The 23,606-nt window shown below is 42.4% G+C and overlaps 1 protein-coding gene and 2 long non-coding RNA genes across 6 annotated transcripts in view; 1 reads left to right on the forward strand and 2 right to left on the reverse strand.

Annotated features, from left to right (window-relative positions):
* TTC39B (tetratricopeptide repeat domain 39B) overlaps positions 1-10,404 on the reverse strand; it is an 86,058-nt gene extending 75,654 nt beyond the window's left edge. The window contains exon 1 of one of the 4 annotated variants that reach the window (XM_064642551.1): positions 10,011-10,404. In XM_064642551.1, coding sequence (XP_064498621.1) covers positions 10,011-10,031 — 21 coding nt within the window. In that variant the 5' untranslated portion in view covers positions 10,032-10,404. Of the gene's footprint in view, positions 1-1,677; positions 1,698-3,893; positions 4,039-10,010 lie in introns of those variants that run through there. The other 3 variants (XM_064642550.1, XM_064642555.1, XM_064642556.1) reach the window with 3 other exon arrangements.
* A 1,740-nt stretch (positions 10,405-12,144) lies between these two features.
* On the reverse strand, positions 12,145-15,633 carry LOC135406683 (uncharacterized). The gene is made up of 2 exons (XR_010426411.1): positions 15,364-15,633; positions 12,145-12,259 (listed from the first exon to the last, which is right to left on the reverse strand). It is a non-coding gene; the product is annotated as an uncharacterized LOC135406683 (long non-coding RNA).
* Positions 15,634-15,665: 32 nt separating this feature from the next.
* Positions 15,666-16,519, forward strand: LOC135406681 (uncharacterized). The gene is made up of 2 exons (XR_010426410.1): positions 15,666-15,831; positions 16,249-16,519. It is a non-coding gene; the product is annotated as an uncharacterized LOC135406681 (long non-coding RNA).
* Positions 16,520-23,606: the final 7,087 nt, after the last annotated feature.

The following is a 23,606-nucleotide window of genomic DNA, read 5'->3' on the forward strand; positions in this document are numbered from 1 at the left end:
GATTACCTCAACTCATCATGCCCTGCACTGGGCACCAAAAAAAGACTGTCGTGGCTTAACGCCACTCAGCAACTCACGGACACTCACTCTCCCCTGTCCCTAATGGGATGGGAAAAAGATCAGGAAAAATGTAAAACCCATGGGTTGAGACAAAAACAGTTGAATAACTGAAATAGAGTAAAATTAATGATAATAATAGTATAGAAAGGGAGAAGGAGAGAGAAATAAAATCCAAGAAAAAGAAGTGATGAAAAATACAATTGCTCACCATCCCCTGACTGATACCAAGTCTCTCCCCAAGCAGCGATCAGCCCCTCCAGCCCAACTTCCCCCAGTTTATATACGAGCCGTGACATTGTAGGGTATGGAATATCCCTCTGGCCCGTTCATTGTAGGGTATGGAATATCCCTCTGGCCCGTTCATTGTAGGGTATGGAATATCCCTCTGCCCGTTCTCCCCCTGTCCTGGCCAGTCTCCCTCCCAGGTTCTTGTGCATCTGCTTAGCGGCAGCACACCAGACACAGAGAAAGTCCTTGTCTTAGGGTAAGCACTACTTAGCAACGACTAGAAATCAATGTGTGATTCCAAGGATTCTCATACTGAATCCAAAACATAGCACTGCACTAGCTACTGTGAAGAAAATTAACTCTATCCCAGCCAAAGTCAGGACAAAGCCTTAGAGTTAACCACCAGATCACCTTCAGATCTGTGTATAATCCTTAGTCTGGCTCCCTTTGGCCAAACAAGGAATTTTTTAGCACTTAGATCTTTCTCGATCATAAACCCTTCTGTCTGACATTCACATGCACAAAAGCCCAGGTTGGGTTTGTGGTTTTGATTTTTTTTTTTAATTTATAGGGAATCCCCAAGTAACCAATTAAGCTGGCTTTAAGACTTTGAAAAACCAGGGCAGCAAAGAGTGAACTTAATGGGAAGCAGATCTGGCCCGCTATTTTAAGTAATCTTTAGACAGTGCGGGGGGAGTGGGGGTGGGGATGAATGGGGAGAAGACAAAGTTTTGCTTGAAGACTCTGCAGTGGCTGGAAGTGCCTTTGCCCTTAAAGTTAAGTGTATCTGTCCTAGATTTGCAACCCGCTCTAAAGGAATACCAGTACAAGTTGTTTTAGGGGGTGAATTCAGTCATATAGTGGTTTAAGTACTGATACCATATCACATTCTGAGTTCACAACTGGGCACACCTCAGGTGGATACTTTGACCATGTAGCAGCCAGGAAACTGCTTCCTAGTAGAGAATGACCACACACATTCCAACACCAGGGAATCGACACTGCACAGTAAAATCCTGAGTTTAACAAATATTTTTTTTCCAAGGTGGGCACACTCATAGCACTATCTCATTAACACAGTCTCTTAGTCTTGGGTCTCCAGTTCCTCAAGGTGGGTTTCTTTTCCTTTAAGTAAAAAACAACAACAACAGACTACTACACTTGCATTAGTTGGGTTAAAAACAATCCAATTATTTATTTACACTTCATGCCACTTTCTCGCCATTCCCACCAGAAAGCCACAGCTGCAGGACTATGAGACGTAAATCAGCAAAAAAATCAAATATATATAAACATGGTATCTGGCATTTCCTTTAGCTGTGAGAAACATAAGGAAACCGACAAATTGTATTCAAGGACTCTCTACAGCAGAGGGCAGCTACCTGGTACCTTATCCTTAGACTTTAGAAGCTGGATTCTTGCTGGTCTATTTCCTGTTAAGTAGGAAACAACTTCAAGGTTTAGCTCAACATATCCTTCTTCAAAGCTTCTGGGGTGAAGAAGTATTCACAAGTTCCTGCAAAGCAAAATGCTATGCTAAAAGCTATGTTCATAAAGTACTAAGCACGTACACCTAAACCAGGAAGCAGAGCTCCCATCTGCCATGTTCCATGTAAACAACATTATTTAGATGCATGCAACTCTTAAAAACAAAGTTCGTAGTAATGTTCTCTTACTTCTGTTTCTCAGCATTGTAACCATTGCAAACACTAAAAAAAAGCTAAGACTTTAAAAACAATTATCACAGGCATGAAGTGCTGAAATCACATCAAGGTTATTACTAAAGAGACTATAGTGAACCTGTAGGCAAGGGCAGTCTACAGTGGTCTAGATAATTTCTGCTACAAAAGCAATTACTTTCCCCAAGATCAAGCCACTATCTGCCCTCCCCTCCTGAACTCTGGGATCTCACCAGGAAAAAATCAAGAGTACTCCCTCTGTTGCCAATACAGGTCTACTTCAGACTCCACAGAATCAAGCATAAGTCTCTGCAAAGAGCATGAGGTCTTTCAAGCTCATCTGGACAAAGCTTTACAATTTTTGTAGAGTATTGCTCAAATAACCTCTGTTTTATGTGTTTTTATGCCTACCTTTCAATTTTTTTTGCATGGCAGTTGCTTTTCCTCTAAGGAAGCATTGACCCTTAACATCAAACTCCATGAAGTATATTCTTCCCTATTGTTCATACAAGGTTGTAGCTAGGCTACAACAAAGTTGCTGAATACCTCTTTTAGTAATTGTGAATTCCAACTACTTTCTTGCTGAGAGCAGCAAGAGTTTATAACTTTTACCCCCCTACTACTCCTTAGAATGGAAACAAATCTTGACTCCCCAGAGATCACTACGATTTTTCAGTGATTCACACTAGCACACAATGAGATTCAAGCACTTCACATCCTCTTCATGTTATACCACTACATATAACCTTAGGAAATAGAAACTTTTATAGTGTGTGCTGAAATACAGGCTAATATATATCCCCACCTTCTAAATGAGAACAAGCTAGTTCCACTGAACTACACAGCAAACCCAGTCCTATGTAGATATTTGTATGAAACACTGTCCTGCCTCAGAAATGGGGCACTGTAAAAAACTCAACCTATTAAGTACTCATATGATTCATAAATTGTTTTCAGCAGAATTTGGGCAGAAGCATGCCTCACAAATCTTTCTGAAGAAGCTGGTGGATGCACACAACACTAAAATCATTCATTACAGACTGCGCAGTCAGAAATCAAGTCAATATTCCCACACGCACATGCCAGGACTGCAATTTACTGTGTTTAAAAACACCCTCCAGTTAAGACTGCCTCAGTTTGGCAGCACCCTTCTCAAAAGCTCGTCTAGGACAATCCCTTACACTCACCAGTTTCCGAGAGGTGTTGTCAAAGAACCCTGCTCCTGTTTATCTTTAGACTGAGAGGACACGGAAAAAACCTTCAAGTTCAAGCGATCGTTTTAAGGGATTCGCGTTTGGGCTGTTTGAAGCCCGAAGGCGAAATTATAAACGCATTTTACATCAACTACAGTTCTCACCAGCATTTCCCAGACACCGAAACTGCCCCGTGACCCCGCGCACACGGGGCATTCTCGGACCACCCCGACAGCGGCGCCTCTGCCGCCCGGCAGAGCCGGGAGTCGCCGCTGCCCGCACACCTGCCACGCAACCCCGCGACTGCCCGCCCGCCGGCAGGGACGCGCACCGGAGCGGTGGCGCGGCACCACCGCACGGAGCAGCGCAGGAACTGGGGGTAAAGAATTTTTTTTTTCATTAAAAACCAGGGAAATTTTAAAAAAAATAAATTAAAAAATAAAGCAAAGGCGGGGGTCGCGGGACGCGCGAAGGGGCTGCCCGCGGCCCCGCCGCCGGGACAACTTTCCTCAACTCCTGGCGGCGGCGACTCGCTCCACCTGCGGCCGGGCCTGCCCCTCCCTGTCAGGCTGGCCGCCCACCGGCCCCACCGCAGGGCAGGTGGGCGACCAGGGCGGCCGGCGCAGCGGGGCCTCCACCCGCGCCCGTCCCGCCGCCGCCGTCGTGCCGGCAGGGACGGCTGCTCGCTGCCCGCACGCCCGGAGCCCTCCCGCCGCCGCCGCCCTCTCTTTACCTCCTCGCCGCCGCCGCTCTCCTCCGTGCCGTTTCCTACGCTCGCCATGTTCCCGCTCCTCTGCCCGCCTCGCCGGGATCTCTGCGACCGCCTCGCCCCGTCCACTGCTTACAGCTCAGCAGTGATACCGCCCCCCGCCCTTCTCGGCCGCCCCCGCTCAGCTGGGCCCGGCCCGGCCCAGCCCGGCCCGGCTGCTCCCGCCCGGTTCGTGCAGATCCCCGCCCGCCGCCTCCTCCCGCCCCGGCCGCCCCGCTGCCTGGCGGCCGCGCCCCCTCGTTTGCATGCAGGGCCCGCCCCGCCGGCCCTTGGCTCCCGCCCCCGCCGCACCGCCGCCTGTGCCGCTTGGATGGGGCAGCGCCGGCGTCCAGCTCCCGGCGGACCCTGGGAGCGGTCGGAGGTGCGCCTGGCCCGGTCGGGACAGGCGGAGAGTCGTACCAAACTCGTGCCGAGGCCCCTTGCTTCCTCTGTCCTGCCCGCCTCACCTCCAGCCACGCTGCGGCTCCGCGCCACCGTGACCAGCTGCACTGGCCGAGGCGCCGCAAATGTTCTTCCCCCAGACGTTCCTGCGGTCTCCCCCCAGTCCCCGGCTTACCTGAGCGGCATCTCGAGCCGGTTCAGCACACCTGAACCAGCGCTGCCGGTCTGATTTTGTGCCGGCGCCATCCGCCCCCACCGGTATCCGCCGCACCGCCCAGAGAAGGGCAGCGCGGGCGGTGCTCCTGTCAGGAGGGGCCGCGGGAAGCACTGCGTGCAGACCCGGCCACTCCGATGCCGTCAGTCAGCTCCAGGCATTCAGTACCTGATGTCTGGGAGAAATGTGCACCTACAGTCAGTCCCTCAACTCCTCGTGGCCAGGCTCTGTGGAAGAGCGGCTTCATCACCACGCTGGGTCGTGCTTGCAAAGAAAGTTAACAAAGCGGCCAGTTCCCTGAAGTCTGTTAGACTACCCTGCCCCACCTTGTTCTATGATTAGTTCATAGCATCATTGTGTTCTTTGCTAAAAATCTACCAATTTCCACTTCTCCCCATTCTGCCAGCCGAGGTCAAGATCTATTAAAAGGCATGATACCCAAATCCACTTCCTACCAATTCCTTTCCTGTCACTGCCTTTGTTAAAAAATACATGTAGTTTTGATTTACTGGCTTTCATTAGAACCAGAGACAGATTAAGAGAGAAAGAGAACTTACTACAGATTCAAATGACTAGGTGGTAGATACAGTCTAACAGTTTTTTGCAAGTTGAGAATAGTCCAGAGATAAGCCAGGTCCTTCAGTCTAAGAAGAAGCAGAAGTACAGGCTTTTAGTGTAGGCCAACAACTGAAGTGTCCCTATTAATCTTACATAGACTGTACTGCTGTATCTGCTATTTTTACCCAGTTGAGCTAAGTAAAAAGGGGAAGGGAACCCAACATCTGTCCTGCAAAATTCAGTCATTTCAGTTAATGCACCACAGACACACTGTTCTCCCTTACTCCTGTTGCATTTGAATAAGTTTCTTCACTGGCAACTTGTTGAAAGATCCTTCTAGTGATATTATTATTTTTCCAGGACTGATCTAAAGCACATGAAATATACCAGTACGGCAAAGGCAAGAGACAGGCCCGTACATGCTTTGTATTTCATTCACGGTACAGTCATGTCTGGCCACACAGCTCCACTTGAAATCTTTTTTTATACTGTTTGCAAGTATCATGCAAGTTATCGTCCTCTGTTGAAGACATTCGTCCCTTTCTATTTTTCAACTCCAAAGGCAATCCCTTTGAGATATCCTTTAATTTAGAGCAGCATACTACCTCCATTTCAAAACCAGTTTTTAACCAGTATTATTTAACAGAATACTATGGGATACATAGCATATCAGTAGGATAACTAACACATAAGGTCTTCAAGTTCTAGGAAGATGGCCCTTAAAGATGAGTACCAGTTATGGCGTTCTGTAGAAGCCACACACATAAGCAGTTATGCACTGCCAGTTCTAGCTACAGAGAATAAAAACTTAGCACAACCCCTTATGTTCTTGTAGAAACTGTTAATGGACTATAGCATCAATACTTTCAGGGTTAGGTTGGGGAAATCACACTAATGTGCAGTTTGTAGTCATGAGTAGTCACTCTAAGTGTAGAAGACATAGCTGCACATGTCAGAGGTTCAGTCAACATGCTCATCAAGTTCAAGATGAATGTCTAGTTCAACACTTCGTCAAAATTAGTTCTTTATAGGCTTCATTTATATTATTGTATTCTTTCCTCTCCAGCAAGTCCTTTAGCTCATTTATATTCTTTTGTGCAGATTTAAGGCTGTATCTATCAATGACTTTTCTCTAGTCAGAAAAAAGATGCATACTAAAATAATAATGGAAAAGATAACTACATCAAATCACAGCTTACCAAGATAGCTAAGGCATGATAATTGCTACTGAAGTCTGAGTACAAGCCCTGTGAATGGCAGAGCCATTACTGAGTTTTGCTTGGTCTTTTACGAGCTGCCACAGGGCATACTCCCATTGAGGTCATTGTAATAACAGTCAAAAAGGACATCTCAAAGCCACACCCTAGTTGGCTTTAATCAAGTTTAATCATTCTTCCCCTTCTCACTTGAAATGTAAGCATTAAAGAAAAAAAATCCTTGTAAATTCCTCTTACAGTTTTCTGTGTGTAAAAACTAAACAAAACCCAACATACCACTTCTGATGGAATATGTACAAGAATTAATAGGTCTTAATCCTCTGAGAAGAAAAGCCTGCAGCAGTTCTCAGACAACTCTAGTTTCTACCCATTTGACTGCAGGTGTCTCTGCAGCAAGAATTAGGAAGATTATGAGCTGATTACTAATCTTTCAAAGAGCATTCAGGGAACATTCCAGTGAATGTGTTGAAAAGATTTTGCTGAGATCTGACAAAGGAGGCAAGACCTTGAGAGTGTGTTCTCTGTCTGGAAAAGCTGTATAGAATTCCCACATGGGAAAAACCTGCCTACATTTCCCCCCATCTTCAGAGCCATCACCTGCTTGCTGCTGTGTTAAGACTACTTGGATACTTGATAACTCTTCTAGTGTATCTTTCTGCAGTACAGCTATTCACTGTGAATTTGCCTTATTATAAGAATTCATGGGACAATTTGGAAAAATATTTTTTTTGAGATTCTGTAATCAAAGACAGATCTTACAAGAATGAGGGGCTATTCTGCCCCTCATCATCAGATAATACAGAAGAATAAAATCAACCTCAGTATAAACATTTGGTACTGATACGGTTTTCTTGAGGATTAGAAAATTGTCGTTGAGAATAGGCTGTCTGTAAAATAAGCCTAGGCAATTGCATTAGCAGTCCTGCAGCTCCTTTCCAGTAGGGTTACCCTGTCTCAGACTCACACAAACAGAAGAACTGTAGATAACACTCATTAAACAATTAGCAGATTCCCCAGTGGAGGTAGGGCAAGTGAGCAGGACAGAAACCAAGTCCCGCCTAGTTCCAGAAGTACTGTTCCATAAACCACGTATTAGAACAATGAGTACTCTGAGCTGTACAAATTGTATGTGACTCTAACTACAAAAATACCCTGTAAAATATTTGCTGAGAGAGTCAGAATCACCATAGTTGAATACCTTTCAACATCAAGAGAATGAAATTTCTTACCGAGTTAGAAGCCAGCTAAGCAAACAAACAAAAAAGTATTTGCATGAACTTGTCAGAGATACTAGTTCATAAAAAACCTGTAACAAAAGCAAGATGTAACAGCCAAAAAAGAAAAATTGCTGAGACTGTATTTCCTTTTGGATTATATCTGCCATGCTATAACCTCTAGGCAATTAGGGTTTTTTAGCCAGCATTTATTTTGCCAATTGATATGAAGCAACACCTCTTTCTGACAGGGACCAGTATCAAAATACTGCTTCTTCACAGAAGCTGAGCTAGTCTGTGGCTCAAAAACAGTATTTCAGATATTACTATAGCAACAGCAATAATCTCTTTAGAGTTAAAACACATATGAGTGCATTGATGCATACCTGTAGTTGCATGAGGAAGCTAAGATAGACTTTAAGATTATTTCAGTTCCTGCACACACACACACAGTGTGCACAGTCCTTTGCCACTATCCATTCCCTCCATAAGTTTCAGGTTCTACCTTAGACTCTAGAAGAAATATTTACTCTCAGTCCAAGCACCCATTTTCCCACATCCAGCTAGAATGAGGGTGTAGCAAGCCACAATGCAGCCCACCTAGTCAAGTAAATACAACAACTGAAGTCACTAAAACAAGGAAAGTCAGTGTCCACAAAATACATGCTCTGTCTTGGGTCCCAACAAAAGGGCAAAAAGGGCTGAATCAAGGAACTGAAACAAGCACACTAACATACATTTCTTATGAAAGACCTAAAAGAAAGCAGGCTGTCAAGGATACTTCTTGGCATCCATGAAGGCAGTACTACAGCCTAGAGTATTCATGTTCTTCAGAGACTACAGATATGGATATCAAGTAAAGCTTAAAGTACCGGGTTGTTATAGTTAGGAGTGAAAGTGTTGTACCCTCAATAAGCTGCTTCATCTAAATCCTGTTTGTTAGACCTCTCAAGAACTTTATTTGGAAGTGAAGAACATAGGTGTTACTTCTTTGACAAATATATCCAATGCAGTAATTGTATTTGAATACTTAGACTCTCACATTCTGCTAGGTGCTCTTTTAGAAAGCCACAGTAGTTTCAAACTCCGAGATCATGTTTCCATATTTAGAAGTGGTGGCCATCTTGAAGCAGAGCCACTTCTTTCAGTCAGACATATTTCCCTTCACTCACCATAGTAGCATGAAGTAAATATTGCAGTGGTAAAAAGACATACAAAAGCCCAAGATTAGGAGAAGGTGATGAGGCAGTTACCAGATCTTTCAGCATAAACAGGATCTTGAACAAGATACATAAGAAAGCCTTCTCTACTCAGGGAACCCCTGCCTCTTTCACAAAGCCAGGGAAAGGACAACAATGAAACTTTAGACACGGTACAGAGGTTTACCTCAGTTACCATGTGACTTGTTTCCGTATACCTAAGCCAGGTTGTATAAGTGATCCTCAGTGAAAACATAATGCAATTAACTCACTCAATTTTCAGGCACTCTAGTTCTTTTACCAATGTGCCTACACAGGCATTATTTGCATAATAGTTTCCAGCAACTCTTCTACAGGTGCCATCTCTAACTTATGGGCTATATTTAGATAATTTTGTATATCCCCTTATAATTCCCTTAAGGGAAAACCCTGAAAGATGCCACTCAGAATGACTCATTAAATCTTTTAGGCCTAGAAACCAGCATACACCCTAACACTTACATAGCACATGTTTCCTGCTCCAGGTGGAAACAAGCTATTCTTAGGCTCACACCATTTAAACTGGATTTATCCACAGCCAATGCATAACTTTTCACAAGAGTGTAATATAAGGTAAATCACAGAATACCTGATCCACCCACTGCTGAACACACAACTAGGCTCAAGGTTAGAGCAGGCTGCTTATATTGCACTAGATACATGCCTTAAGGACTTCTAATACACTATGTAAGTACAGACCTCAAAGCAAAACATCAGAATATCAGGTCAGATTCAGTAGGATGATACATGAGGAAATTGGTAAGCCGTGCAGAGTAAAGAACACCAATAAACAAAAAACAAGTAAACAAAAAGCCCCAACAACAAAACACCACAGCATTTATTATCTTTTAGGAGGCTTAAAAGTCACCCTGTTTTCTGTGAGTATTTGACAACTAAGCCAAAACATACCTAGTATTTCACTACATTTGACAGCACAAGTAGGTTTTGCATCACCTACACTCCTTCTCCTACCTTTACTGGTCAACATTTTCTCTCTTCTCAACATTCATATCCCATTCCACTCCACTCCCACTCTCTGACATTCCATTCCATTCCAGCCCATTCCCCTTTCTCCCCTCAAAGAAGAAGTTCCCTTTGCTTTTGTGTATTTGTTTTCTTTTCTGTTTATCTCACCCTCTGCTCATTTATCCAACCAAGAGTTTTCTAACAGGTGCTGAAGAGGTCTCCCCTATAACTTCTTGCATCAGGCCAGATGATTAATTCTTTCCTGTCCTACAGCAGATGGAACAATTACTTACCTTGGGATGATGATGTCTCATCTCTTTCCAGTTTTCTTCCCTTCTCACCTTTACAGCTAAGCAGTTCCCCGCTATTTTAGCAAGAAATTCTCTGTACTTCTCCCAGTCTTATCTTTAAACTTCTTCCTGTTTATCATCACATTTCATCTCATTGGAAGTGTTTTGATGTTCTTTTTCCCAGCCTTTAGTCAAGGAGCATGTTTCAGAGAGTTATAGAGTAATAAAGGTCAGAAATGACCCCTGCGACTGTTCTCATTCAACTCTCAATTTTTTTAAGATATAAAAAGCCACATTAAGTTATGGTATTTGTTTAGAAAGCAAAATACATTAATGTGCCATCTCTACCTCTCAAATTAACATGAAGCTTGGTGTTTGCATGCCATATCGTAAATGACTGAACACCTCTTCCTGCAGAAGCAATCCTGTTAAATAAACCCATAAGGATGTTACTGCACTGCTGCACCTGGGTTAATTTTTAATTGGCTCTTTTTTCCTTTGGAAATCTTTACTCCTATTAACAGTCTAAACTGTTTTTTGTAATTTGATACTTTTATTAGCTTCAAGAAATAAAGCAGTTTTCCTGTAAATCCTCTGATGTAGGGGGCGTGTTTAAGGTACAGGGGCTGTACCAGGGCAAGAGTGCCCGAGGGAGCATGAGCCGACATAGACAACCTTATTGGTCAAAGAAGTCACACGGTTTTGAGGGATAAAACCAGTGCCGAATTTGAAACAAAATCTCTTTGTTCACCACCTCACAAGGAGCGTGCTTCCTTCTTTACCATGTAAAGTACCACCACACTACACTAATAACTAGAGCTAACGGCACCCTTGAAATGATATCATTTATGTAGCTGAATCCTTTCCACGTGCTTTTTCATTACAAACTGTAGTATTTGTACCAGAAAAGCAAAGGTAAAATCTGTAACTTCACCTTACAGAAATGTTCTTTGCCTTAGTAACAAAAGTTTTCAAAGATAGGCTTGCCAGAAAATATGTTACATCTTTGTCTATTCATTTTGTTATTTTTTCATTGCTCTGAAAACATGTTTGGGATTGAACTAGCTGAACAGATGGTTGCTGTGTGTCGAAGTCATCAGGGAATAAAAATGACTGAATGCAATCCCTTCCTTTCCCCCACCAAAAAAAAAAAATATCCCTGAAACCAAACCCAAAATGTCATATATACAAATCAATGTTCTTGTTCCCACAAAAAAAATGAATCCTCCCTCCTCTCTGAGTGAGGATCCTACAACTTAATAATAAGACAGCATTTTATAATTGCTAAATTGTACCCAAATGCCTTCCCTTCACACTGTTGGAAAATACTTTTATTGATTTATTTATTTACGTACTTGTATTTTAACTCCTCTTAATTGATGTATTATCCATGTTAAAAATACTTTTTCTAAAAAACAAAGACCTACAAAAAACCATGTGATTCCTTCTTGTCATGTAGGCTGCTGTGTTCAGAAGCTCCTACTCTACGGCAGGTCTATGTCCCTCTGTTCAGTGATGAGATTTTGCTGCAGACTGGCTAGAAACTGTCTCTATGCTCTGCAGCTAAATGCATAGATTTATCTGAGAAAAGCCTAAGGTTTCTCATCTGAAAACATAAACCTTGTTCAGTACATCATGGCATTTGGCCAGTATATTAGTAAGAGCTCTTGACGCTTGAATATAACTTCTGGCTTTAAAATTCCACATTAGTCAATGGAGAGAGTGACATATGTTAAAAATAACATGAGATGTTGTATTCTCCTACTAATATTTATTAGAGTGAGCAGTATTTGTTAACGACTGAAGTGCAAGAACTCTAGGTTTCAAATATTCTGTTTCTTGATTTTACTTTCGATTTTACCTACATCCATTATTTAATTAGTTCATTCAAGCCACCTGTTATTTAAGAAGTCCTAAAGCTGAAAGACTAAGATAACAGATTTCTTTAAAATGTTATTATTTACTTTGTTAGTTAAAATTTAATAAACAGATTTAGATTTAGAGTATGGACAGTTGCAGTTAAACCCAAGCTTGCCTTGTCTACATGTTGTGCTGGTTGTATCTGATCTAACTAAATCAAAAGCCCAGTAAGCATGTTAGTATGATACCATGCCTAAACTAACATGCTTCCATGCAGTAGTTTTCCAGTGTTCCTCCATTAGAGTTGAAAATATCCATTCTGTATTAAAGCATTCACATAGTACTTTGTGGCAGTTCACTTGTCCAATGATTTGGCAAACAATCTGAAAGAACTGAGAAACAAAGATAAATACTTCACAAAATGATCCGAGGATAAGGGGATTTGTGGAGGACTATGCAGAAAAAGCATCTACTGAATTTACAGTCTTTTTGTAGCTAATTTTGGGGTTTTGAGAGAAATGAGCTAATACATCTTGTAGAAAGCACTCCTGCAGCTATGCTCTTCGTGAAAATATTTGTTTTAGCTGTATGCTGAGTATAGGCCACAGGCAGACCCTGATGGGGAAATCAGTGTATTATGGGTATACATTTGCTTTGATTTGGAAAACCATAAAACCATTAAAATTTCTCCTGGATAGATGGACTTCACATGTATGCTTCTGTTTGTGATGAAGATAAATTCTCTCAAGTAATTCTGATTTGATTAAAATCCTCAGCACTGTGCGGCACAAATCCGGGAGATGTCATAACATCAAACAAAGTGTAGATATTTCCTGAATGATCATTTCCATTACTAGCCACAAGTAACCAAAAGAAAATTTCTGTTTATGCACAAGCAAAATAGCAAATGTTGAAGAGCATGTAGTCAGGGATTAATAGACTGTATACAAGCTATAAAGAAAATGTTTTCTGAGTGCCCCAAGTTTGATTTACAGAAAGATGTGAGGAGAAGCTTTCTTCTGAGAAATAGATGGGCTGGGGCACAGAGGTATTCTGCTCCCCCCAAAAGAAATACATTACTTTGTTCTTGTCCAAGTCATACCGAGATATGAGATCCTTTTGGGGACAAGGTGATTTGGTATTCCTGTCAGTTATGCAAAGAACAGGTTCTTTGTAAGAAAATTAAGGCTTATACTAATAAAGAAACAGCTCAGGCTTTTCATAGTATTTATAGTTTCCATACAAAACCACAAAACTATTTTTATTGAACAAGGAAATTTTCTAAGAGGACATATCACATTTGGTTTTCTGTGTTGCAGTGGAATGTAACTTGTGAATAGACAAGATAATATTTTGCCTGTTTCTAGCTTCTCTACTGATTAACTAAAAATGCTTTCAAAACTAGTTTTTAACTGAGGAACATTTTTATTTCATTTAGAAGGTAAAGTTTAGAATACTTTCCAGCTTTGTATGAGCTGCTCCAGTCTCATTTCTCACTTTTAAAAATCCTGATGTTACTTTCGGATTTTTAAAATTCAGTATTGTCTTCAGTGTGCTCACTCAGAGAAACACTTCAGCATCATGTGACTAAGCTAGATTGGGCCTTTTCAACTCCAGTTACGTGAAGCGTGAACTCATTCTCAGAATGTGGGTGCATGGACAAGATACCATGAGATATGAATGCACACTGTTAGTTAGTTGTTACACAGGACTACCCATATGGATACTCTCAGTTGTTGAAACTGCAAAGCAATTTTCTGGTGAAGGCCAGTAGGACAAGCAACTTCTCATTCTGCATGGCACAAGTTATTGTTTCCTAAAATGTTGTAAATTGTCAGAGATTTCTTGCAATGATTTGCTTATATTAATGTATCTGATGTGTCCTCCTCTCTATCCTGTCTGTCTATCACAGAATCACACAGAAGCACAGAATCACAGAATCAATTAGGTTGGAAAAGACCTCTCAGATCATTCAGTCTGATCTATGACTGAACACCACCATGCCAACTAGACCATGGCATGAAGTGCCACATCCAGCATTTCCTTAGACACCGCTAGGGACAGTGACTCCACTGGGCAGCCCACTCCACTGTCTAATCACCCTTTCTGGGAAGAATTTCTTCCTAATGTCTAACCTAAACCTCCCCTGGTGCAGCTTAAGACTCTGTCCTCTTGTCCTACTGCTGGTTGCCTGGGAGAAAAGACCGACCCCCACCTGGCTACAACCTCCTTTCAGGTAATTGTAGAGAATGATAAGGTCACCACTGAGCCTCCTTTTCTCCAGCCTAAACAACCCCAGCTCCTTCAGCTGCTCCTCATAGGACTTCTTCTCCAGACTCTTCACCAGCTTTGTTGCCCTTCTCTGGACCTGCTCCAGCACCTCAAATATCCTTCCTGAACTGAGTGGCCCAGAAGTGGACACGGCCCTCTAGGTGCAGCCTAGAGCTTGACACAGCAGTGTCAAGGACAGGCAAAGAATCACTCCCCTGGTCCTGCTGGCCACACTATTTCTGACACAAGCCACAATGCCAGTGGCATTCTTGTCCACCTGGGCACACTGCTGGCCCATGCTCAGCCAGCTGTTGACCAGCACCCCAAGGTCCTCTGCTGATGGACAGCTTTCCAGCCATTCTTTCCCCACCCTGTAGCGCTGCATGGGGTTGTTGTGGCCAAAGTGCAGGACCTGGCACTTGGCCTTGGTGAACCTCATCCCATTGGAATCAGCCCAACTCTCCAGTCTGTCCAGGTCCCTCTGCAGAGCCCTCCTGCCTTCCAGCTGATCAATGTTCCCCCAGAACTTGGTGTCAGGCACCTTTGCAGGCACCAAATGCCTGCAAATTTGCTAATGATAGACTCAGTCCCCTCATCCAGATCATCAATAAAGATATTAAACAGGACTGGGCCCAACACTGATCCCTGGGGGACCCACTAATGAGCAGATGACAACTGGATGCAGCACTGTTCACCACCACTCTCTGAGCCCGGCCCTCCAGCCAGTTCCTAACCCAGCACAGGGTGCCCCTGTCCAAGCCATGGGCTGCCAGCTTTTCCAGGAGTGTGCTGTGGGAGACGGTGTCAAAAGCTTTGCTGAAGTCCAGATAGACCACATCCACAGCCTTCCCCTCATCCACCAGGCAGGTCACCTGATCATAAAAGAAGGTCAGATTGGTCAGACAGGACCTGCATTTCCTAAACCCATGCTGACCCCGTGTATGTCCCACGTCATTGCACTCAAGATGATCTGCTTCATAACCTTGCGGGGAACCAAGGCCAGGCTGACAGGCCTGTATCTATCCTGTCTGTTTATCTGTCTGTTTGTCTCTCGTGTCCCCTTGTATCTGCCCAAAATTTTTGGCATATTTGATTTATTTAACCAAGCATTTAGTTAATGTCTAAGTGGTTCTCATATTTCATCAGGTTCATAATGCTTTATTCTCAGTAAACTCAGGGGACAAGAAATAGTTACACTTAAGAAGAACAGTTACATTCTACTTACCAGTTCAAGGAAGTCACAAAAGCATGTGTCAGGCAGGCAACAGACTCCCCCAGGACTTTAGAAAAAAGGGGGAAAGAGGCTGACAGCAATCAGTGAGGTGTTCCCCACGCTAGCACGCATAGCATGTGTTTGCAAACACTTGTCACAGAGATGTTTTTTGTTCAGACTACCTCTCACCAAATGCCTTGGCTTCTTCCACGGCAGCAACAATTCATGTTCTCTCCCTCTGGCAGTGGCAGTGGTTTTGCAGTGAATAGGAATGCAGGACAATCCCAAGAACGTTTCAAAAGCTGCACATGGCCATCAATTCTATTATGCAACCATATGCTGGAATGCCTTCATCTTTGTGGCAACCATGGAACTTCCTTCTCTGCTGAGCAAATTTACCTCTGTTAGATGTGGGCAACATGTCTTTTATGAACACAGATAAGCACATGAGGATTTTCTTGTCATGGAGGTCATAAAATGGTAAGAACAGCTGTGCTTTACATGTTCCAGAAATGTGTTCTTGTTTGATACCTGAAATATGAGCGCACTCTCTAATAACATCTTGTAAAAAATACTGAGACCTAATTTGATCTGAATTTCGTCCTTTGTCAATGACATTTATGGGAAATCTTGAGGTTTAAGACTTTTTGCATAATCACATTCACAAATATATATGTAGTCTAGCAGACACATAATGGAGTTGCAAAATGTTGTGGCTCTTCCTGACACTAGCACTGATGAGAAAGACTGCTTAGATAATAAGACTGCTGACAGTCTGAAGTCAGCTGACATGGAGAAAAACAGAGTTCCCAAATGCCAAATGGAGGTGCCCCCAGCACCCCTCACACACTGGGGAAATTAATGGGTATGACATATTTCCTTGTTTATTTTGACTAGGTCTTGAGTATCTACTGTCTGTCTGAATATGCAACCACTGCTAGAGGACCAGAAAGGATTTGTAATAAGAAAACAAACTAGCAATCTTTTCATCTACCAGTAATACAAAGGCATCTTCAAAGCACTAGCTCAGAGAACTGCTAGACTGCAGAAAAAAAAAGTATCTTTGCAGACAGTTATATCTATATGGAGGCACCCTGAGAATGCAATATATGGAGAGTGAAAGAGAAAAAAAGAAGACTTTGGGGCTTTGGCACTGTTTACAGACTAATGCATGTGGGCGATCTCTTACTGTAAACACAGATGGCTGTGAGCCACACCTAGGTCATGCTGAGAAGCCGAGCATGTATTTGTGGGCTTTCTATTTCTCACTGAAGCAATGATTTTTCAGCAGAATGGCATATATTTGTAGTCCTTAAAATAAAATCTTCTTGATTAGACAATTTTGAATTAAAATACATTGTAGATGTAGCAAGTTGAAGCTTAACAATGGTGTGTGATCATGGTTCTTTACTGAGTGCACATAAGGGCTGCAGATTTAGGTTTCAAATTTTTCTTATAAAGATGGAATAAGAAATTCAATGTCATGGCACACATGATCACAAGATTTTATGCCTGCTTGAGCCACTGTGCAAGGTAATCGATCATAGAAAATAAGGTAGAGCACTGGGATGTAGCCACATAAAAGGACAGATAAATAGAAAGGACAAGACAGAAGGTAGAATACTAACATTAAGCTTGAGTAACTAGTTCTACTGCCTGCCCTGTACATACTGACTGTGCTGGCTACCCAGTCTTTCCATGCCACAGTCCTATAATATGAGATAACAAGACTAGCTTGAATAGGCAGGGTGTCATTAGGTTTGATACTCTCATAGGTATTTGCATAACCCCATAAGACCATGTAATTACCTAGAATATATATACACTACCTGCCTGTAATAGGTCTGTGTACAGCTGCACAACCTACAAAGGTCAAAGGACTTATCCCCAGATTAGTCTTGGCTTATAACTGCATATTACTCTCACTGAGAGCTGTGGCGTGCAAGGCGAGGAGAACCACAGAGACTGTCTTCTTTTATCCCCAGTCTCTCCCTGGGTCAGTCAAGCCACAGCACCAGCCTTAGTAGCTAATACTAACCAAATGCCTCCTAGGGAGCAGCAGGAGTATTTAAACCTGTGTCCCCATACCTTAAAGTCCTAGGACAGATAAGATTGCACCAATTCATTTACTTTGCATGAGTCACTCCATGCAGTGGCCACACAAATAGGATGCCATCATCTGAGGTTTCTGCACCACCAAGTTATTCTTTTACATAATGGGAAACACAGGAGAGTGCAGGGAAGAAGTTGACCAAACTTTCCCCTTGCGTTGCTGGACTGGTCCATTGCTCAGAGGAGGACATGGAAAGCATCATCAATTAAGAAGTTCTATGTGACACAGAGCTGGGTTCTGCCAGCTGCTGGACAGAGGGCATGTTGACACTGGGAATGTGAACAGCAGACATCCTGTGAGCCATACAATACAAATCCAGCCAGGGAGAACAGTATTTTGAGGACCAAATTAGAGTAATTCTCTGAGAACACAAACCATCTGCAACCATATTCCTCTTCATACTGTTCTGTTTATCTCAGAGTGTCCAGTTATATACAGTAACTCTCAAAGAATTCCATCAGCTGAAACTGTCCATTTAACATAATACAGATTTATTTGCATAACAAGAGATATTTATTAAATTTTATTACTTATTGAAAATCTTACTAATTGAAGGATCACATAAGTTTGCAAATTTCCATTTGTCAGCAATTGAACAACTTTTCAACCCACCATTTAAATATTCAAAATTTTCTCTCACATCTACAGAGTTTACTTGCATGATCAATGAAAAGAAGGACACAGAGAATGCTCTCCTCGAATTCTTTGCCTCATTAGGCCTCCCTTGAGGCCTAACAGTGATCTAAAGCTGCAGTGCTTCTTCTCATGCATTCCTCTTCTCCCCCTTTCATTGACAGTAATGCTGCTCTAGTCACACAGTAAGATCAGTTCTGTGTTCCAGATGAAAAGAATGCAAGAAAACTGCAACAAAACCCACAAGAATTAAAAACAGTTTTCAAATGGTTCACAGGAACAGCCTTTCAGGTTCCAAGTAAATGCTTACTTCTCTCAGTACTAGAAACTCAATTTATAAGATTTGGATGAGGGCTCAAACCCTCTTAAAAGAGAACTATAGAGGTGAGGATTAATCAGTCTTTTACAAATAGGTTTGAGAGATCAATTTACGAACACCTGCAGTATTGTTCTGTAGTTAGGTGTGAGTTTGCTACTCTGTGTTATCAGTTCACGAATGCTCTGTTTGCTTGAAAGCTTGTCATTTTATTCCAGCTGTGCCATCTGGTCTCACAAAAGATCTGATTTCTTTCAAAAACCTCATGCAGCATTGCTTCCAGAGTGCAAATCAGTTATAATAACTTCCACTTTCCTTTGACCTAGTCTAAATCTCTTCTACCAGAAAGATGATTTCATCTTTTATCTGGCATCTTTTATTTTAACAGGCTTTAGGCAACACTTCTTTCTCTGCCTTCTAGAATTCAATTTATTTTCAACTTGAAATATGCCTGAAAAATAAGTATAAAACTTTCAGTTACTGAATACTAGTTTTTTTCCTTACAAAGAGTTATTGTTAGAACTTAAAATAAAAAATTTAGCCCTCATATCCATGTGAAAAACTGCCACGCTGTCCCTCTCTTGGAATGTCTAAATCTAGAACACATTAACAAAAAGTGAGTAATCACTAATAATTATCATCACTGGCATTCAACAGATTTGTTTAGAGGAATAGCTTCCAGTTTCTGTTTGCAGTGTACCTCCCTGAATTATGCCTACACAATAAGAAATGTGTGTGATTATTGTCAGTCATGTCATTAGCAGCTGGGCTTTATTTAGTAGATGGGAAATTACTTTGTTGGTGATGGAGTGGGAAGCCTATGTTGAAGGAGGTTAGCACATATTTTGTACAGAAGACATCAAGGTTTGCTTTTATACTACTCTAGAGAGGTAAATTAATTTGACTGGCAGCATGAACAGACTATCTGCCTCATACAGCTGATACGTATTTTTACTAATGAAGTGGGATGTAGCTTTCACACCATACCATAAGGGGATGAAGTGAGGTAATCTCTCTAGTAACTTGGACTACAGTGAGATATGAAAGACGATGATTGGAATGACAGGTTTAACATAGAATTCTAGACAAAGCCACAGATGAAGCAAAACACACTGCAGGTAGAACAAAATCGCAGAGCTTTTCAAAACTTATTTTTATGCTTCTGGTTTTTGTTGTGGTTTAACTCCAGTTGGCAACAGAGCACCACACAGCTGCTTGTTCTCTCCCCCACCAGCAGGACTGGGAGGAGAATGAAAATGGTAAAAGCTAGAAAACTCATGAGTTGGGATAAAAACAGTTTAATGGAGAAAGCAAAAGTTGTGCATGAAAATGAAGCAAAACAATAAATTCATTCACCACTTCCCTTGTTCAGCCACCCCCAGGAAAGCAGGGCTCCATTGTGCATATGGGTTACTTGGGAAGACAGACACCATCACTCCAAAAGTGTCCCCCTGCTTCCTGCTTCTTCCCCGCACTTTATATACTGAGCATGATACAATACGGTCAGGGATATCTCTTTGGTCAGTTGGAGTCAGCTGTGCCAAATATGTCTCCTCGCATCTTTCCAGGTACCCCCAGTCTTATCACTATTGTAGGAGTATGAAAAGAGGAAAAGACCTTGCGTCTGGGTAAACACTGCTCAGTGTTAACAGAAACATCTCAACACTGCTTCCAGCACAAATCCAAAACACAGCCCAATACAAGCCACTGTAAAGTACAGTAGCAATCAATGCTCACAAGGCTTGTAGGAGTGAGTGGGTGCAGAGTGTGTTTGGTGGAGACCTTAGAGGGAAGAGAGGGCCCTGTGTGATCAGTGGCTCCGGTTCTTTTGAGCACCCAGATGGCTCCACTGGGCTGCTAAGGCCACCCACTTGGAATGTGTGGCCAAGAAGGCCAATGGCATCCTTGCCCGGATCAGGAACAGTGTGGCCAGCAGAATCAGAGAAGTAATTCTGCCTCTGTACTCGGCACTGGTGAGGTCACACCTCAAGTGCTGTGTCCAGTTCTGGGCCTTTCAGTTCAGGAAGGATATTGAGGCGTTAGAGCAGGTCCAGAGAAGAGCAACGAGGCTGGTGAAGGGATTCGAACACAAGTCTTCTGGGGAGAGGCTGAGCGAGCTGGAGTTGTTCAGCCTGGAGAAGAGGAGGCTCAGGGGAGACCTCATCACTCTCTACAACTCCCTGAAAGGAGGTTGTAGCCAGGTGGCGTTGGTCTCTTCTCCCAGGCAACCAGCAGCAGGACAAGAGGGCACAGGATTAAGCTGTGCCAGGGGAGGTTTAGGTTGGACATTGGGAAGAAGATCTTTACAGAGAGTGATCAGACATTGGAATGGGCTGCCCAGGGAAGTGGTGGATTCACTGTCCCTGGAGGTATTTAAGATGAGACTGGATGTGGCATTTAGTGCCATGGTTTAGTAGGCAAGGTGGTGTTGGGTCAAAGGTCGGACTTGATGATCTCAGAGGTCTTTTCCAACCTAGTTGATTCGGTGATTCTGTGAAGAAAATCGACTCTACCCTAGCCAAAACCAACACATTCTTCAACCACGAAGCGTAAAAAACCACTCAGTGGGTTTTTTTAACCAATTTATGTAAAAAACTCCCAAACAAACAGAATAATCAGCATGGAAAAACACATGCTCTTGGTTCCATGCAATGAACACTGAAATTTACAGGAATACGAATCCATTTGGAATCACCACCCACAGCTGAGTTTTTTCTGTCTGTGATTCTCTGGATACTACAAATATTGAAAAGGCCCACTGAGAGGATATTTACCGATACTCAGGATCAGAGGTCAGAACTCTCAGAAGAAGAGGAGATTTGTATGCATCTTGCCCCATCAACATCATTTTTCACTCTTTGCAGCAGTCAGCTTTAACAAAAAGGTTTTTACAAAAACCTCAAAATACTAGGATTACTCCTGGTGCCAAATGAAGTGACAGTGTACTGTAGAATGTTGTTTGCCTATTGCTAGCATTACAATCCATGTTAACCCTGCCTATTCATAAGAAAAATTAGTTTTTCCCAAGCACTCTGATTTTATGCACTGTTTACTAGTGAGATAGAAAGAGCTAACTTGTGGACAGCACTGCTTAAAGGTAACTTGTCTCTATGCTAGAGTTTTGGATGCTATATAAGATGGAAGACTCCATCACACCTATTAAGGTATAAATTCTCACAGAATCATAGAACCAGTTACATTGGAAAAGACATCTGAGATTAACAAGTCAAACCTTTGACCAGTCACCACCTTGTCAACTAGACCATGGCACTGATTGACATGAGCAGTTACTTGAACACCTCCAGGGATGGTAACTCCACCACCTCCCTGGGTCAGTCTGTCCCAATATATAACAACCCTTTCCGTGAAGAAATTCTTTCTAATGTCCATCCTGGACCTCCCCTAGCCCAGCTTGAGGCCATTTTCGCTCATCCAGTTGCTAGTCGCCAGGGAGAAGAGGGCGAGATGAGTGCAAGTGCCGTAAGAACACAAAAATGCTCACAGTATCCATGTGGCCTTGTATCCTGGCTCTGCCAGAATACTGTCAAAAACAACAGGCTCGCAAAGAACTTAAGAAGAGGGCTAGTATGTATAATCCTTTCCCCAGTTACAGAGAAATCACCACAGTAGCCCCCCCACTACCAAAACTTTGTCACATAAACCCAATATCAGAATTTCTTGAGCAGATCACTTTCCCATCAATTTGTCTGGACTTCTCTTTAATCAGTGTAATCCTTCAGCATCCTCAACATTTTGTGCAGCATAACTGAAGAAGGTTCTTCCAAAGCAGGACACGTGCTTTAGCCTTTCAGATTCAGCTCTCACAAACTACTTATTCAGCTACTCAAGACAAACCAGACTTACCGGTCTGGATATAAGGGACAAATACCATGAGTAGTGCAGCACAGAAAACAGCCTAAGAGGCCTGAAACACCTTTTTCGGGATGTCCCTTTAGTACTCAAGGCAATACGTTCATGTACAGGCAGACTGGCTTGCCCTCATGTTGATAGTTAGGAAGCCTGTCACTGACATAATGGGAGAGCCTGACAGCCTCAGTGGAGTTTCCTAATTAAAAGTCTAACTATATACAACAGGTGCTCTTATCTTATCTGAACCTGCCTGAAGCAGAATTTTCCCAGTCAGTTTTGTTATCTAAACAATGCTATGTTACTCATAATCTCCTCACTCGGGATACCTCAATGAATGGCACATAAAAGAAGAAAACACAGCATTCATCCACTTCAGAAACTAATCTGCTGTAAGAGACCAACAGGCACAAAGAAAGTTTGCAAAGCAAACTGAAAAATTTTCACACTCAGCTTTTATGCCAGGTGCAGACACTTATGACCAAAAGGCTGTCCAGAAGGTACTCTGTTCACTGACTGTTGGTAGGAGGAGAATGAATGTAGATGGACAATCTCTGGCACTCATTCTGGCAAATTGAATATACATTACTTATTTTCCCCCCAAAAGGCAACAGCCTGCTTTCAACAGAGGTTGTATCATCAATTGGTGTAACAGGAAGCCCTTTAAATTGCACAAAAATTGTTGCTAGGGGTAATTTGTGGAGATGGTCAAAGGCTAAGATGGGGGCAAGACCCGCAGGTGCTGTCAAGAACAATAATCATCAGGCTTAAATAGGGCTGGAATAGGGAGTTACTCCTCAGTAGGACCTGACTGCTGGCACCCTGGGCAGAACATTGTGCCACAGCTGTCTACTCAATAAAATAACTGCCTCCACAATAATTCTGTCCTCTTTCTTCTACTTGCAGGACAAAAAGGGCTACTTGTTCACAACTATGACACTTGGGGGAGAAAAATAATTACAAAAAGGAATAAATAATAGTTTGTTATCTGACAGATGAAGTACATACTTTAAAGATCAACAGGAACTTCTATATGTAGATTTGAATGTCAGAAAAACAATAAATGCAATATAGTCAACAGGCTACATCCATCTCTTTGAGAGGGCAACTTGACCACAAAAGAATAACAAAATTTATGGTGTTACAACCCTTCTGGAGTGGTGAGAATATGCCCTTCAGTTCATCCTCTTCTCATTTAAAAAAGGCAACAAACAGCCATGTCTGTTTTCAAGTCAGTCTCTGTTCAGAATAATTTCTTTCCTTTTCTGTGTTTTTTTGTTTTTTTTTTTTAAATTATACCAAAGTGTACAGATAAATATCTGGTGA

The sequence above is a fragment of the Pseudopipra pipra genome, chromosome Z (assembly GCF_036250125.1).
Source record: "Pseudopipra pipra isolate bDixPip1 chromosome Z, bDixPip1.hap1, whole genome shotgun sequence".
NCBI classification, from domain to species: Eukaryota; Metazoa; Chordata; class Aves; order Passeriformes; family Pipridae; genus Pseudopipra; species Pseudopipra pipra.